Source organism: Mustela nivalis, assembly GCF_964662115.1.
Source record: "Mustela nivalis genome assembly, chromosome: 7".
Classification (NCBI taxonomy): Eukaryota; Metazoa; Chordata; class Mammalia; order Carnivora; family Mustelidae; genus Mustela; species Mustela nivalis.
This window is the reverse complement of record NC_139026.1, coordinates 53,582,924-53,600,657: the sequence shown is the minus strand read 5'-3', so window position 1 is coordinate 53,600,657 and position 17,734 is coordinate 53,582,924. Positions and strand designations below refer to the sequence as shown.

General features: G+C 34.5%; 1 protein-coding gene across 8 annotated transcripts; it reads left to right on the top strand.

The window, feature by feature from the left end:
- Window positions 1-5,900: 5,900 nt before the first annotated feature.
- Window positions 5,901-17,064, top strand: LOC309868489 (NKG2-C type II integral membrane protein-like). Of its 8 annotated transcripts, XR_014313712.1 has the most exons (7): window positions 5,977-6,205; window positions 8,116-8,225; window positions 8,776-8,856; window positions 9,488-9,541; window positions 10,326-10,477; window positions 16,150-16,257; window positions 16,520-17,064. XR_014313712.1 is itself a non-coding variant. In XM_082738414.1 (6 exons), exons 2-6 carry the CDS (start codon window positions 8,156-8,158, stop codon window positions 16,541-16,543), a joined length of 381 nt encoding a protein of 126 aa, XP_082594540.1. In that variant the 5' UTR covers window positions 5,977-6,205; window positions 8,116-8,155; the 3' UTR covers window positions 16,544-17,064. The 8 variants fall into 8 exon arrangements, 4 of the variants coding, with proteins under 4 accessions (XP_082594540.1, XP_082594543.1, XP_082594542.1 ...); XR_014313709.1 differs by lacking the exon at window positions 8,776-8,856 and having other exon boundaries at window positions 5,901-6,205; window positions 7,701-8,225; XM_082738414.1 differs by lacking the exon at window positions 16,150-16,257.
- The last annotated feature ends 670 nt before the right edge of the window (window positions 17,065-17,734 follow it).

The following is a 17,734-nucleotide window of genomic DNA, read 5'->3' as shown; positions in this document are numbered from 1 at the left end:
TGAAATGTGTAGGCCTAATGATTTACAGACCTGTACCCATGAGGCAAATTATATGTTAATTAAAAAATATAAAAGAATATTTGTTCTTACTATCCATTAGCATGGAATGCTTTTTGATTTCTCTGTGTCTTCCTCAATTTCTTTCACGAGTGTTCTATAGTTTTCAGAGTACAGATTCTTTTTTTTTTTTTAATTTTTTATATATTTATTTGACAGAGAGAGAAAGATCACAAATAGACAGAGAGGCAGGCAGAGAGAAGGGAGAAGCAGGCCCCCTACCAAGCAGAGAGCCCAATGTGGGGCTTGATCCCAGGACCCTGAGCTCATGACCCGAGCTGAAGGCCAAGGCCCAACCCACTGAGCCACCTAGGGGCCCCTAGAGTACAGATTCTTTATCTCTTTGATTAGGTTTATTCCTAATATCTTATGTTTTGTTTTTGTTGTTTTTCTAGTTGCAATTATAAGTGGGATACATTTTTTGACTTCTATTTCTTCTGTCTCATTGTTAGGATACGGCAGTACAACTGACTTCTGTGCATTGATTTTATATTCTGCGCCTTTCCTGAATTCCTGTGTGAGTTCTAGTAAATTTTTGTTGGAGTCTTTGGGTTTTCTACATAGACTATCATTGTTGTCTGTGAAGAGTGAAAGTTTGGCTGCTTCTTTGCTGATCTGGATGCCTTTTATTTCTTTCTGTTGTCCGATTGCTGAGCCTAGGACCTCCAGTACTATGTTGAACAACAGCAGTGAAAGTGGACTTGTCTGTTGTGTTCCTGAACCTCTTATACTGTACGTGGGAATGCAGTCTGGTGCAGACACTCTGGAAAACAGTATGGAGATTCCTCAAAAAGTAAAAAATATGGCTAACTTATGACCCAGCAATTGCATTACTAGGTATTTACCCCAAAGATACAGATGTAAAGAAAAGAACAGTCACAGACACCTAAATGTTCACAGAAACAATGTCCACAATGGCCAAGCTATGGAAAGAACCCAGATGTCATCAAGTGATGAGTTGATAAAGAAGATGTGGTATATATACAATGGAATATTACTCAAACATCAAAAAGAATGAAATCTTGCCATTTGCAATGAGGTGCATGGTACTAGATGGTATAATGCCAAGCAAAATAAATCAGCCAGAAAAAGACAAATACCATATTGTTTCACTCATATGTTGAATTTAAAAACAAAACAGATGAACATAGGGAAGGGAAGGAAACTTTCTGAGAATATACATTAGGTGTTGAACAATATGAGCTTGTTATTCTAGATCCCAGAGTTAAAAAGTACTCACTTCAGTACTAAATTCAGAGAAAGATTAAACCGTTTCATAATTTACTGTGGTTGTACCAGAGCAGGACAGGTATTCTTTGCAGGCACTCAGTTCCAAAGAAAATGCAGAAAGGACAAAGTTGTATCTGTCTGATCTTCTGTACCCAATTTATTAAATGGAAAATTTTATTTTCTAATAATTAATGAGTGTAAGATTAAGGATAAAATAAGATGTTAGCATTTAAAATATGTTTTTCTGCCCTTAATTGCAACAACAGGTTCTTTGCAGACCCTCCTAAAACAATATGCAAATATCTATCTTTTGTCCCCTCAAATACGCTGGATTGAATAAGAATAATAGTGCAATCTGAGAGGTGATGAAAAGTAATTTTCATACATAAAACAAAACAAAACAAAAAAAACAAAAAATAAAAAGATAAAAATCACAAGGGCAATCAATGTGATAATACCAAAAGTTAGGACATGTATTAGGATGTTACAAGGTGAGAGAAACAAAGAGCAGATTATTTGAAGAAATAATGGCTGACGCTATTTCAATTATGTTGAAAAACACCAAGTTAAATTCAAGAAGCCCAGCAAAACCAAATTAGATAACAAAAACAAAAACAAAACTAGATCACATGTGGGCACATTGTAGTCATACTTCTGAAACAGATAAAAAATATATTAAAAGCAATGAGAGAATAACAACTCTTTATATACCTAGAACTTCATTCAAATTAATGAAATTTGGGAGATAATAGAATATTTATCTCAAGTAAAAAACTCTGCCAACCAAGAATTTGATTTCATTAATAGTCTTCCAGAATGCTGGTAAATTAAAACATTTTCCAATGACTACTCAAAACATTCCAAAAAAAAAAAAAAAGGGAAGAAATGTGAGTAAAACTTTGAAATTCACCCTGTGAGGCCAGCATTACCTTAATAACAGAATGAGACATAGACCCTACTGTTAAAGAGGATGATAAGCCAATATGCAGAATGAACATGGATGCAAATATTCTCAAGAACATACTAGCAAATCAAATCCAACAATAATTAAAATAATCTGGTGGGATTTAATTTTTGGCAACAAGATTGGTTCAATATTCACAAAGCAAACGATGTCATACACTACATTTAAAAAAATAGGTTAGGAAAATTCGATCATTTCAATAGATGTAGAAAAGGCATATGACAATATGCAGCAATCAATCATGATTAAAAATCCCTCATTAATACAGGGATAGAGAGAACATACTTCAAAGTAATGCAAATCACATATGAACCATGAACAGCTAATTTCATCCTCAATGGGGAGAAACTGAGAACTTTTCTTCCACATTCAGTAACAGATAGGGATGTCCACTGGCATCATTGTTATTTAACATAGTACTGGTGGTCCTGGCCTCAGCAGTCAGACAACACAAAGAAATAAAAGGGATCCACATCAGCGAGGAAGCTGCCAAACGTTCACTATTTGCAGATGACACGATTCTATATACAGAAAACCCAAAAGACTGCAACAAAAATTGCTAGAACTGATGCAGTAATTCAGTAGAGTCACAAATTATAAAATCAATGTACAGAAATCTGTTCCATTTCTATACTCCAGTTATGAAATAGCAAAAAGGGAAATCAAGGAATCAATCACATTTTTAACTGCACCAAAATCATGAGTTACCAAGGAATAAAACTAACCAAAGAGGTGAAAGGTCCATACATGGAAAACTATAAAATACTAATGAAAGAAATTGAAGAAGACACAAAGAATGTAAAAACATCCATCCTCATGGATTGGAAGAACAAACTTTACTAAAATGTCTATAGTACCCAAAGAAATCTCCATACTTAATGCAATCCTTATAAAAATAGCAACAACCTTTTTCACAGAGTTAGAAAAAACAATCCTAAAATTTGTTTGGTTCCCAAAAGACATACAATGGCCAAAAAAACCTTAAAAGAAAAAGCAAAGCAGGAGACATTCCTATTACTTACTTCAGGTTGTATTAAAAAGCTGTATTCAAAAGGCATTCGCACAGCAAAGGAAACAATCAATAAAACTAAAACACAGTCTATGAAATGGGAGACATCTCTGTTAAGGCAATAGCATCCAAAATATGTAAAGAAATTATTAAACTCAACACCCAGAAAACAAATAATCCATGTAAAAAATGGGTAGAAGACATGAAGAGACGTTTTTCCAAAAATGATTTCCTGATGACTAACAGACACAGGAAAAGATGCTAAACATCATTCTTCATCAAGGAGATACAAATCAAAAGTACACTGAGACATGACCTCACACCTCTTAGAATAGCTAAAATCAACAACACAGGAAACAACAGATGCTGGAGAGGAAGCAGGGAAGGGGAGCCCTCCCACAATGTTGGTGGGAATGGGAACTGGTGTGGCCACTCTGAAATATAGTACTGAGGTTCTTCAGAAAGTTAAAAGTAGAACTACCCTATATACCAGCCACTGGACTAATTGATATTTACCCAAAGGATACAGAAATACGTATTTGAATGTATTCACACAACCAGTGTTTATAGCAGCATTATCCACAACAAAAAAATTATGGAAAGAGCACAAATGTCCATCAACTGAAGAATATATAAAGACAAGGGTTTACATATCTACCGTGAAATATTACTCAGCCATCCAAAAAGAGTGAAATGTTGACTTTGCAACAACTTGGATAGAGCTAGAGAGTATTAAGGTAAGCAAAAAAGGTCAGTAAGAGAAAGACAAATACCATATAATTTCACTTGTATGCAGGATTTAAGAAAGAAAATGATTGCACGGAGGGGAAAAAAGGAGAGGCAACCCATCTGAGGGGTATTGGAGGGTAGAGGGACTAGTGAAGAGTTAAAGAGGTGATGGGTATTAAGGAGTGCACTTGTCATGGTGACCACTAGGTGTTTTATGTTAAGTGATTATTCACTAAATTCTACACCTGAAATGGGAAAAAAAAAGTATAAATGATAAAACCAAACAAACAAGCCAATGACAAGATTTCTTTTTTTTTTCATTTCTGAATAATAGCCTACTGCATGTATGTCACATTGTCTATATTTATCCTTCTGTTGTAGACACTTAGGGTGATTCTCTACTGTAGCTATTATGAAAAATACTCTAATGAACATGGGACTAGAGATCTTTCTTTCAGATAGTGGTGTCCTTTCCTTTGGATATATGCTGCGTACCTTGGAGATACTGTGGGTTTGGTTCCAGACCAGTGCAATAAAGCCAAATGTCACAATAACTCAGTCTTATGGATTTTTGGTTTCCCAGTGCATGAAAAAGTTATGTTTACACTATAATGTATTCTATTCAGTGTGTGGGATCATTATGTCTAAGAAAATAAAGTACATGTTTTATATAAAAAATATGTTCTTGCTGAAAATGCTAGTCACCACCTGAGTTTTGAGCAAGTTGTAATCACAAGTCACAGATCACAATAACAAGTTTAGTAATTATGGGAAAGTTACAAAGATATGAGAATTACCAAAATGTGACACAGACACATGAAGTGAGAAAGTGCTGTTGGAAAAACAGTGGCAATACACTTGATCCACACAGAGTTACCACAACCCTCTGATGTGTAAAACATATATTATCCACTAAGTACAATAAGCAAAAGGCAATAAAAGGGGATATGTCATCCCCAGAAGTGGAATTTCTGGGTATGACACTTCTGTTTTTAAACTAGATAACATGAAGTTTTTTCTTTTTTCTTTTTTTTTTTTTTTTAAGATTTTATCGATTTATTTGAGAAAGAGCACAAAAGAGAGAGCAGAATCAGGAAAAGGGCAGAGTGAGAAGCAGGTTCCCTGCTGAGCAGGAAGCCAACATGGAGCTCAATCCTAGGACCTTGAGATCAAGATCTGACCCAAAGGCAGATCTTAACCTACTGAGACACACAGGTGCCCCTTATTTCCTTTGGAATTCATAGTCATATATCTGTGTTTTAAAAGTCTACATTTTCTGCTGTCTTACTTTTTGGTTAAGAGCAATGCTTAAAAATTAGCTTTGTTTCCCCCATGTTCTTAGAATTTTTTTTTTGTCATTTATTGACAAATGTCCCTTTTATAAAAGAGATATCTGGTTATGATTGAAGGATGAATCAATGAATAATGTCATGAGTGGTTACTTACTATTGTAACCTCTGCCATGGTGATATAGTTGAATATTGTCTCATGTTTGAACCTTCCCAGAGATATAAATTTTTATCACGTGAAATTTAAATAATTATTTACAAATAATAAAATTGAAGGTAGGAATCTAAAGAACTAGGGCTGAGAAATTGAGAACAGCTGGGAATTAATAATAGCAACAGTTACCATGAAGTTGAAAATGTAGTAGTTACTCAAAATAGTTGGAGATAAATATCAGTAATTTCCTACTCTAATGGGATTATGTTTTCAGATTTTTCCCATTATAATAGAAATAACATAAGGAGAGCATAAGGAAAAGAAGCATGTTATGCCAAGACTTAGCAATGTGTAAAAATAGAACTGACACATCAAAGATACTCTTCAAAGACCTGCATTTTCAGGTCTCGGCACTTGTGACTGAGAAAGAAGCAAGTTAACAGCTTGGGTGGTCAAGCCTCTGACCCCAATATCTTGTGAAACATAAACATTTCTCAGAGTCATGTCGCAATTAACTGACACACCACAAACTGAAATTCTAGGACATTCTGGAGGTGTGTGATGAGATAAAGTATCTTCAAAATAGCCCAAATGTAAGGGTTTCCTGTTCAAATTTTAAGCGACATGTTGATGATAAATCTACTTTTTCCACTATTCCTCACTCTGAGCGCTCACAGGGCTGGCAGTCTGTGAAGACCACAGATACTGTGGATACAAGATACAAGAGTAACTTGATCTCCCCCTGGAAGATGCCCGACTCTGGCCAACAGAAGGTAAGTGTCACTCCTCTGCTGTCTCTCTCCTAGCCACCTCACTTAGTGGGAGATACAGATACTGGATGGATACAACTAATACACAACGAAATCACAGAGAACACTGGTTAACTCTATTACAACAACTCAGGGTCACAGATAGGAAGAAATATGATATATGTCAGAGAATATCTTAAAATATTCATATTCTTGCCTGTGGAGAAGTAGTCAAATGTATACACACGCAGATGATAAGGGTTAAAATCCATATAATTTCACGTGAAATCTCATAAACATCATGCATGACAAGGAATGGTTAATTTGGATTTGTCATCAACATAGAAATAATTTCATATATTACTTGATATTTAGCCCAGCCTTTAAAAATACATTCTTGAAATAAAATCATGCAATCATGAAGGTCAAATATACTTCTTCATATACTTTCTTAAATAAAACTATTTAATGTTTCCTAATATCAGGAGGAGGTAAATTTCCTAATTTACTAATTAAGCTTACCTATAAATAATGACAAGATTCCAAAAAATATGAACAAAGCATTGCAAAAGTTTTTACCACACTGATGAAGATAGCCCTATGAATCATTGTACATAGTATGATATGAATCAGAAACAACAATATAGCAATTGGGTTAAAAATGGGAATAAAATAACTAACATATTATTAAGAGTTTATAAAAGCCTGCTTGAATCCTAAGTGTTTTACATGTATTAGAGCTTACATATTTTTAATCTCAATGATAGATTAGTAAATTATGTAGGTAGACATGAAGTAACTTAAAAGATCACACATTGTAACTTTGAGAACCAGAAGGGATTCTAGAGCTCACTGACTGCAGAGCTAATTATGTGAATTATTAGATTACGTTTATTTGAGTTATAACAATTGCTTGCACAATAAAGCTACCTTCACTCCTTTGACAGCCATAGATTGTTTCTGAGTTCATACCATTCTTCCATAAATGATCTCTACTTTTGTTTACCATTTTATACTTGCATATGTTGGCCATTATCAATTACCCTTTTCTGGTGTCAAATAAGGATTTTTAGAAATTTTTTCTGTTATTGTCTGCTTTTGGTTTTCAGCAGTATTGTTTAGGTTTTGGATAAGGTTAGTGTGTCATGTAGTATTTTTCACCATATACAGTATTTCTTTAAAATTTAATTTCCAGAATTCTACAATCATTCAAAATGTAAGGTAATTTAATAAGACCTCATCCCCTTTTACTAAGTATACATAAGTCACCAAATAAAAGTAATTTACTGCAGGACGTTCCTGTATATGCTAACACCACTGTTCCCCCAACTTCAGAACAATCTTTAACCTTTCATGGATTTTAAAAATTGTCATAAAAAATTTGTCTTATTATTTCCTAATAACAGCATTTTAGTTTTAACCCTGTTATTCCTACAGTGTGTCTATGGAATCTGACATTAAGCTACTAAGAACATCATTCTTTAAATGTTTCTTTTTTTTTCCTTCTATTTATTTTCAGCATAACAGTATTCATTATTTTTGCACCACACCCAGTGCTCCATGCAATCCATGCCCTCTATAATACTCACCACCTGGTTCCCCCAACCTCCCACCCCCCCCCGCCACTTCAAACCCCTCAGACTGTTTTTCAGAGACCATAGTCTCTCATGGTTCACCTCGTGTTTCTTTATTCTTCACTAATTTGTTGCTTTTTGTGGCTACAATCAATAACATTGCATCAAACATAAAATACCACTTTAAGAATCACTTATTCTCTGATGAAACACTTATTTCAAGCTCTGAAGAAATCAGAACCAGAATTTTACATCATTCAGCTACAAAGGAGTGTTACCACTTACCTCACACTCCACCCAGTGTGACTCTAGCAGGGCTCTTGTCATTACCTACACCGTTTGCTGACTATATAAGTCCAGTTTCCATACAGCACAGGCCCTGAGATCTCTCAGTGCTGAAATGAATAACCAGAGAGAAAACCTCTCAGAACCAAATCTGTTTAAGAACTCAAGAAGACAACTGTCGAAAGGTAAGGCTCTAATTCAGTAACTGATTCTAAAAGCTCTAATTCAGTAACTGAGCAGGAAATCATCTGTGCAGAACTAAATCTTCAAAATGTGTCTGAAGACCTGCAAGGGAATGACAAGAACTACCACTGCAAAAATAAAGCACACAGTAAGGCACACAGGACAACTGTTCTAGGATGTGAACTTGGGGTGCAATGTGTGGGAAAGAGTAGAGAATAATTCCATATATTTTTCATTTGTGAGGATCATGATGAACTTGAAGCTGGAATAAGGTATCGTTTTTGAGATCTGAGGACTAATTCACTCCAGCATTGTTGTAATTCATAGTCCGTGACCAAATAGCTCATGGAGCATGATGCTTACTGACAGTTAAGTGGTATATTGTGAGGAAGATTACAATGGTAGATATGGGTTTGTGGTCCATGTTTATACCTATGATTCTCTGTGCATCTTTGGTTCTCTTGTATGTAAACTGTCTAAACTTTAGTCTTCATCCATCCATCCTTTCTCACTGTTTCATTTCTCTCCCCACATAATTGCCATCATCTCTAGAGAAGCTCATTGCTGGGGTTTTGGGACTCTCCTGCCTTGTCTTGACCTATATTGTAGCAAGAATGATAAGTTCTCTTTCCTGTGAGTAAATCTTTGAATGATTATGAGAAATCTTTTCTTTTCTTTTTTTTTTTTTTTATTTTATTTATTTAACAGACAGAGATCACAAGTAGGCAGAGAGGCAGGCAGAGAGAGAGGAGGAAGCAGGCTCCCTGCTGAGCAGAGAGCCTGATATGGGGCTCCATCCCAGGAGCCTGGGATCATGACCTGAGCCAAAGGCAGAGGCTTTAACCCACTGAGCCACCAGGCGCCCCGAGGAATCTTTTCATTTTAATGATCATCAGTGCCTCTAAGCATTTAAAGTATGAGGGAGTGGAACTATCCTTTTCACGTATGCATTTAGACTAAATGTGGAATGCTTATTCTGAACTTCTCAAAAGTATAAATAACAATGATTGTAGAAAATATACATATATACATAATTGAAAAATACAAGTTAATTCTTGAGACTGGCTAAACGAAATACTCTAAGAAATGTCGATGTTTGGTTGTTTAAGGCTTTGGATTGATTTACCCTCAAATCTTAATGATATTGTTAATTTTAGTAAATCAATTTTATTCCAGAATATTCTAATCTTAAAAAGTACACCAAGTTTTCTGTTTTTCAAACAGAAAAACTAGAATTATTACAATGATTAATTTTTATTTTTAGGTATTAGAACACCACAGCAGGACAATTTGTACCCAGTTACAAGAATCCAGAAATGTATGTAATGATTTTCATAGTTCTGATAGTAGTACAGTTTATATTTTGTCTCCATCTAGGCTGTACAAAATCATTATAGAGTTTGAGGTGAAATATATATTATAAAATGCAGAAGATAGATGTTAATAAGTAATGATTATAAGAGCTTATTCCTTCTTATGCAGCAATATGAAGAAATCCTCATTTAAAATTACCATATCCATTGGGGACCTGGGTGGCTCAATTGGTTAAGCACTTGCCTTTGGCTCAGGTCATGATCTGGAGTCCCGGAATCCAGTTCCACATTGGGCCCCCAGCTCCACAGTGAGTCGGCTTCTCCCTCTATCCTTCTCCTCTCTCATGCTCCCCCTCACTGTCTCTTTCTCAAATAAATAAAGAAAAAATATATTTTAAATTACCATACTCATTATTGCCAATTGCTTCAAATTTCCTCCTGCTATGACATGATAAGAGATAAATCATTATATAACTCCAAAAAAGTGGTTTTGTTCAGTGACTCAAAAGACATGTAGACTTTTTTGTGTGTTTGCCTTTTATGGGCACATAAATTAAGGGAGGGAAGCCTGACTCTTTGGGAGTGTGTGTGTTTTATTTTTGCCACCTGTGAAGAAGGGTGCATGGATATGTCATATATATATGTGTATATATATATATAGATAGATAGATATATACACACACACATACATATGTATATATATGCATGTGTGTATACATATGCAAGTTGTAAATTTGCAATTTTTAAAATTTGAAACTTTTTGGATAATATCTCATAATCTTTCTTTAGCTGATCCATGTGGTCATTGTCCAAAAGAGTGGATTACATATTCCAAAACTTGCTATTACATTAGCACTGAAAGAAAACCATGGAATGAGAGTCGGTTGTCCTGTGCTTCTAAGAACTCTACCCTGCTCTCCATAGAGGATGAAGAGGAAATGGTGAGGTTTCACATGTTTGCAGCTTTTATTAAAAGCTTATCATTTAATATTACATTTGTAGATCTCATCCTTATAGTCATACATATTTCTTGTTTATTTAAAGTCTGTTACTATTCCATAGTTTGACTCTGTGATATTTTACTATTTTTATACCTTTAATGTATATTTAATAATTTCTAGTTCTTGCTTTTCTTAGAAAGCCATACTTCTATAAATGCTCTTTTGCCTGAAATAACCTTATATATTTTTTACCACACATCAAGAAAACTATATGACTGGGGCACCAGGGTGGCTCAGTGGGTTAAGCCTCTGCCTTCAGCTCATGTCATGATCTCAGGGTCCTGGGATCAGCCCTGCATCGGGTTCTCTGCTGGGCAGGGAGCCTGCTTCCTCTTTCCTCTCTGCCTGCCTCTCTGCCTACTTGTGATTTCTTTTTCTGTCAAATAAATAAATAAATCTTAAAATAAAAAAGAAAACTACATGATTGTACATATTCATCACAAAACAGTCAGAACATAAATACAGATCAGCTCATGAGCGAGAAGTTTAGAGCCTCTATTTGTCCTGCCAACTTTAATACTATGAAATATCCTTACTTATTTTTGGAGTTTATATCGTTGGACTCATGCAGTATGCATTATTATATGTGTCTCCTTTTGCTTTCATATATTTGTAATTGGTCTATATTACTAGATTTGTCTATAGTTTGTGAATTTGTAGTGTTGCTGTCTTATATGAATAGGACATTTTAAAAGTTTCTCAGAAACTTGCATCCTTTTTACTGTGTGGTTATTATGAATAATTATTTTATGGAGCACCTGGGTGGCTCAGTGAATTAAGCCTCTGCCTTCGGCTCAGGTCATGATCTCAGGGTCCTGGGATCAAGCCCCACATCAGGCTCTCTGCTCAGAGAGCCTGCTCCCCTCCCCACTCCCTGCCTACTTGTGATCTCTCTCTCTGTCAAATAAATAAATAAAATTTAAAAAAATAATTATTTTATGAAAGGCTTTTTCTATGTGTTTTCTATGTATTGTATTTATGATAACTATTATATATAACTACATAATATATAGTATATTTACGAAATGTAAATAATACATTTGTCGAAAAAACAATGCATAAATTGAACATTATAATTATGTTTACATATGATTATTGTACATTTTCTTCTAAGCATTAGTATGAAAATGCCCAGTCATAGATATGTGTATCTTTCAATATATTACATTATCCCTACATTTATCTAATGTACTGTGTAAATATATTGTACAAAATTGTCCATTGATCCAAAGTTCTGAGGAAAATTATGACAAAAAGTTCTGCTGGTTATAGAACAGTATCATTTTCTTGGGCTGTGAGTTATTAGGATATTCTCTTTGGTGAGAAGGACTCGTGTGTCCCTTGCTTATTTCTCCTAGATGGTGTTTTTCTTTTGTCTTCTTGGAAGTCCTTACCATGTTTTAAATATGAGCTCTTTTTTGAGTTTACAAGATGGAAATAACTGTGTATGGCATTTTTACTCTCCTATTGGAGTCCTTTAATGATCAGAATTTTAATATTACCATGGTTTCATATGTCATTTGAGTGTTATTGATTATTTTGAACCTATTTTAGAACTTTGTCAAAGTTCATAAACATTTTTTCATATTACTTCTATCTTTTTTCTTTATTTATTAATTTCTCACTTTATTTTTTTTTTGCATTTTTTGATAATTAATAATTATATTCTTTTTTTTTAATTTTTAATTTTTTATAAACATATATTTTTATCCCCAGGGGTACAGGTCTGTGAATCACCAGGTTTACACACTTCACAGCACTCACCAAAGCACATACCCTCCCCAATGTCCATAATCCCACCCCCTTCTCCCAAGCCCCCTCCCCCCAGCAACCCTCAGTTTGTTTTGTGAGATTAAGAGTCACTTATGGTTTGTCTCCCTCCCAATCCCATCTTGTTTCATTTATTCTTCTCCTACCCACTTAAGCCTCCATGTTGCATCACCACTTCCTCATATCAGGGAGATCATATGATAGTTGTCTTTAGCGAAATAAGTCAAGCAGAGAAAGACAACTATTTATTAATTTCTCACTTTAATTAGAGTTTCTGATGCAATTGGAATTTATTTTTGGTGATGTTGTATTTGTGATGCAGTGAGATAAATGTGAAGGTTATAGTTTTCTACATCATGAACCTAACTGATGGAGCATAATGTAAAGCAAAGTCGATCTTTTCTTCATAAATAACTTTATACATATATAGTCATATACATGTCCCCATATGTTCTAATCGGCTTCATATAAACAATGTAGATAGCATATATCTTTATATAGATAATTATAAACACATATATCAGTCTGCACAGTCTGTCACAACCCACTGCACTCTGAGTAAAATGTAAAGCCTTCCCTTCCTTGATGTCCCTTTACTGTGTCTCATTTCTACTTTGTTTTAAATGTTTCTCTACTTATGTTGAGAATTACATGAATGGTATCACTTTGTTTCAACTGATGATTTTCATTCAAATATCAAACAATTTAGACACTAGAGTTGAGGCGAAGTCCCTTAGACCTAATGATAGTTTCATACTTTGTTTTTTTTTTTTCCCTTTCTTCCTGATGATTCTTGGAAGATTCCTTCTGTTACCATTTAATTTCTGTTTGGATAATTCCTTTCAGCAGTTCTTGCAGACTGGGTGTGGTGGTGACACTTTTCTTAGTTTTCCTTTATCTCAAAATGTCTTGATGTCCCCTGCATTCCTGAGTGATGTGTCCCTTGAATAGTCTGTGGTTGATTGAAATAACGCACTTAGTGTCTACATTTTTTGTTTATTTGTTTGTGTGGGTCTTTCTAACATATCTTTTTTTCTATTATGCTCATTAGAGAAAAAAAAAACATTTTGGGGACTTTTGTCTGTGCACTTTGGTGTCTGTGGTTTGCTCACCACTCTGGGATATGTGAGGCAAAGAGAAATTGCAGGGCGCTCACCGCCATATCATTCCTTGGGGTTAGAGGGCGCAGTTCTGTCCGCTTTCTCATAAACTGTTTGAATGTTATATTGTTTTGTGTATAATATCTAGGTGTTTTAGCTGTATTTGGTGGAGGATGTAGGGAACAGTAGCATATCCTCTCTTTTGCTGGAATAGGAATTCTGATATGTAGTAGTTCTAATGTGAATGTTCCCTAAGACTGATAGTGTCGAGCAACTTTCTCTGTATTTATTTGCCATCAATAAATGCTTTTTGGTGAAGTATCTTGAAATATTTTTGTTATATTTTTAGTTTTTGTTATTGTATTTTGAGAATTCTTTCTGTATCCTGGCAGCAAATATTTTATTAGATGTGTTATTTGTAAATATTTCCTCTCGGTCTATGACTGGTCTTTCCTTTCTCTTCAAAGCACAGACATCTTAAGGAACTATACTTCATCACTTTGTTCTTTTATGGATCATGTTTTGTTTCTCTCTAAGAAATCACTGCCCAAATTTAGGTCAGATGTTTTTCCTAATACATCTTCTTGAAATTTTATCATTTGTGCTAACAGATGATCATTTTTTAACATTTTTGTATATGGTATAAAGTATATATTATTAATTTCATTTGATACTAATTGTTTCCACAACATTTATTGTAACACTATGCTTTCTCCACGGAATGATTTTTCATCATTGCAAATTTGTATTCCATAAATGTGTGGGTATAACTTTGCACTTCCTTCTCGGTTTCTTTGATCTTTTATATACTTTTGTCAAACTGTACTTTAAAAATTGTCCTTTTATAAACAGTGGCTTTTATAATCAGCTCTTTTTCAGAGTTATCATATCTATTCTAGATCTTTTCATGGATCTTTCCTTTTTATTTCCAGCAGCCTAAATTTTTTTAAATTAAAAATGAAAATTAGTTTTATCTTCTGCATCAGAGAAATCACTTCCTTTGACCTTCTTTACTCTGCTAATGTGACAGATTAAGTTAAAGGAATTGCAAATGTAAATACAACTTGGTATTGCTTCAATAAATCTACTTATCTTGTAGTTTATTAATTTTATATATTATCAGAATTAGCTTAGATGCCACTCACATGTAATTTCCTTTTTTTAGTATTCCAAGAAAATGCACACAACACATATTTTATTAGACCCTTTTCTCTACCTTGTAAGATTTTCTTTTTGGTTTTTAATTGATATTTCATCTTTCTTTCCTCATAAGCATCTGAATATTCTTACACTGAGTTTGAATAGTTTTCTAAATTAGAGATTAAATTATATTAAAGGTTAAGACATTTCTGATATATTTATTTCCTTTTATTTTGGTTTTCATAAGTTGTATTTGGTAGGACGTTTTTAATTTTATGTCTAACTTTAAACATATTTGCATATTTTCATGGTATCCTGTTATGTTAATTTTACTGTGGTGTAATATACATACAGATGTTTGCACATGTGATACATACCAACAGCTGGCTGAATTTTCAAGTGTCACCATCATATGAGGGAGAAAATGAATATTACCAGCACTACAAAATGCCCGTTTCATGTTTTCACCACCATTTACAAACATTTACATAAGTAGAAAGATACAGTATGCATATTTTATTTTTGGCATTTTCAGGGGAAGCTAAACTTGTGCGTTTCATCCATATAGTTGCATGAAGTTGTAAATCCTCCAAACTCCTTGCTGCTCCATTGTCTAGTTCTACTTTAGTGCATTCATCCATGCTATTGCTAATGCTCTTGAATATTTAGGTATTGATCCACTTGGGCTGCCATGGGTTACTCTACTATTTGTACTTCAGAATCAACTTTCAACTTAGTATATGTTTATCATTTCTTTCTTGTCTAACTTTAATAGGTTCTTCTCTGTACAGCACCTTGAGAGGGAAACTACTTAGATCATGCATTTTTTAAAATTTATTTTTTATTTATTTTCAGCATAACAGTATTCATTATTTTTGCACTACACCCAGTGTTCCATGCAATCTGTGCCCTCCATAATACCCACCACCTGGTACCCCAACCTCCCACCCCCCTGCCACCTCAAACCCCTCAGATTGTTTTTCAGAGTCCATAGTCTCTCATGGTTCGCCTCCCCTTCCAATTTCCCCCAACTCCCTTCTCCTCTCTAACTCCCCATGTCCTCCATGCTATTTGTTATGCTCCACAAATAAGTGAAACCATATGATAATTGACTCTCTCTGCTTGACTTATTTCACTCATTTTATAACATTCTTCCTTTTGGGTATAAGTGACAGAGCTATGAATTATCTCTAAACACCACTTTAGTTCCACCTTAAAACTTTTGATATATTCTCAGTTTTATATCATCCAGGTATGATGGATCGTTGAGCTATGGTGGGCAGGTGGGGAAACATGGGAGCAGTTCTGGCTAAGAAAACTACAGATGTGCTTCTTTTCACATGAATCTCTAGGAGTTTTTCAATAATGGATTTTTCATAAAATATTATTAACCTTTGATAAATTATCAGAACAGTGACACTGTTGTCTTTGTAAGTTTTTCCTATTCATTTATTCCTACTAAGATATTTTTATACCATGTTCAGTGTATAACACTATATTAAAATGCGAAAGTTTCTATAGAATCTATAGAAAAAATAACTGGTTATTACAAATTCAAATAAGAACTTTTATTTGACTTCTAAAAAAATTGTTTTCTCATAGTGTTTTTTTTGGCTTCCTCATTCATTCTTCATGGATTAATAGAATTTCCCAGAATATCAATATAAATCCATCTCTGTGTCCAAAAGCCTCTGCCTTCTTTCCTAAACCGTAAGTTTCTTGACAACTTTTGTATTTTATGCCTTAAGAAGACTAATCTTATAAAGAACAAGTATAGTATGTGAACAATTCTATAACACAATTGTTAAAGTGTTTTCATTGCAGAATAATATGGGAAATTCTCAGATTCAGATATACAACTATTATTTTACATAACTTGTTTATTCTTCAAAATATTGTGATTCATATTTTTTAAGATTTATATTTTTTAAGATATTTATATTTATATTTTTTACAATTTTCTGTATTTCAGGTCGTCAGTGTTTTCAGCAAGTGACAAGAATTGTCCATTTTTCGACTTCGACTCAAACATGGGATCTTTTGAAGACTGTTTATATCCAAAAATATATGTTTGTAAGCATTAGGCATTTCAGTTACCTAAGTTTGGAATAACGCTATCTCACCATCTATAAAGAAGATATTTCTCATTTCTTCAAAAGGCATGCAATTTTCCCAGATATTTTTCAGATACTCTTTTTAGAATAATTTTAGTTCACAACAAAATTGAGAAGAAGGTACATAGCTATCCTCCACCATCCCTGTATACACACATGCGTGGCCTTGCCCGTTATCAGCATGATTCACTAGAATGGTTCATTTCTTAGCCAAGAGGAATCTGCAGTTTGTATCATAATCATGCAAAGCCCAAAGTGCACCTGAGGTTTCCCCCTTGGGTCAAAGAACTGTTTTTTCATCTTAATTTTATTAATGTAAAAAATATATACTCAGGTACATATTATACATTTCTTAAGCTTTTGTTATTTGTTAAATAATAAAGTACAAATTATTGCATCGTTATTGTGAAGCATTGTTATTGTGAAGTCTCCAATAAGGCCATCAATCCACTCATATTTCCAAGTGAATTGATTTATCCTGCAAATAAAGGTTGCAAATAAGGGGCTGCAAATAAGGGTTGACGACCCTGGGTGGCAAGATTACACATGAAATTGACTCAGGAACAGAAACCAGAGGAAGACTGATGTAAACATTACTATCCAGTTTGTAAGGGAAAGCTTACTAGAAAGAAAGGCTACTAAAATAAGAAAGTCATAATGAATTTCTTAGGGTTAGAGGACAGTACACAAGGGAGAAATCACTGGGAAGCCACATCTCCTCTCTGGAGATGGAATTTAGATGTCATTGAAGACAATATGGACACACACAGCTTCATGCAGACATGCTCACTGCATTGACCTGGGACAGAGCAGCTCCACAGTCTACAGGCTGAACTAGGTGGGGATGGATCTCAGGCTGTGACTGGCAGGCAGGAAGAACCCCTGTTAGGAAGGACAGAGCAGAGGGCAGGAAGCTTTGACTGGGACTGGCCACAAGTACCTGCTGGAGGCTGAACACTTCCTGTGTTCATGCAGCTGGCAACAAAGCCATAGCAGCCAAACACCCTGAAAACACCATGAAACCAGGACGAAGAGCCCTTTCTCTTGCAGGGTGCCTTCACTGCCTTAATTAA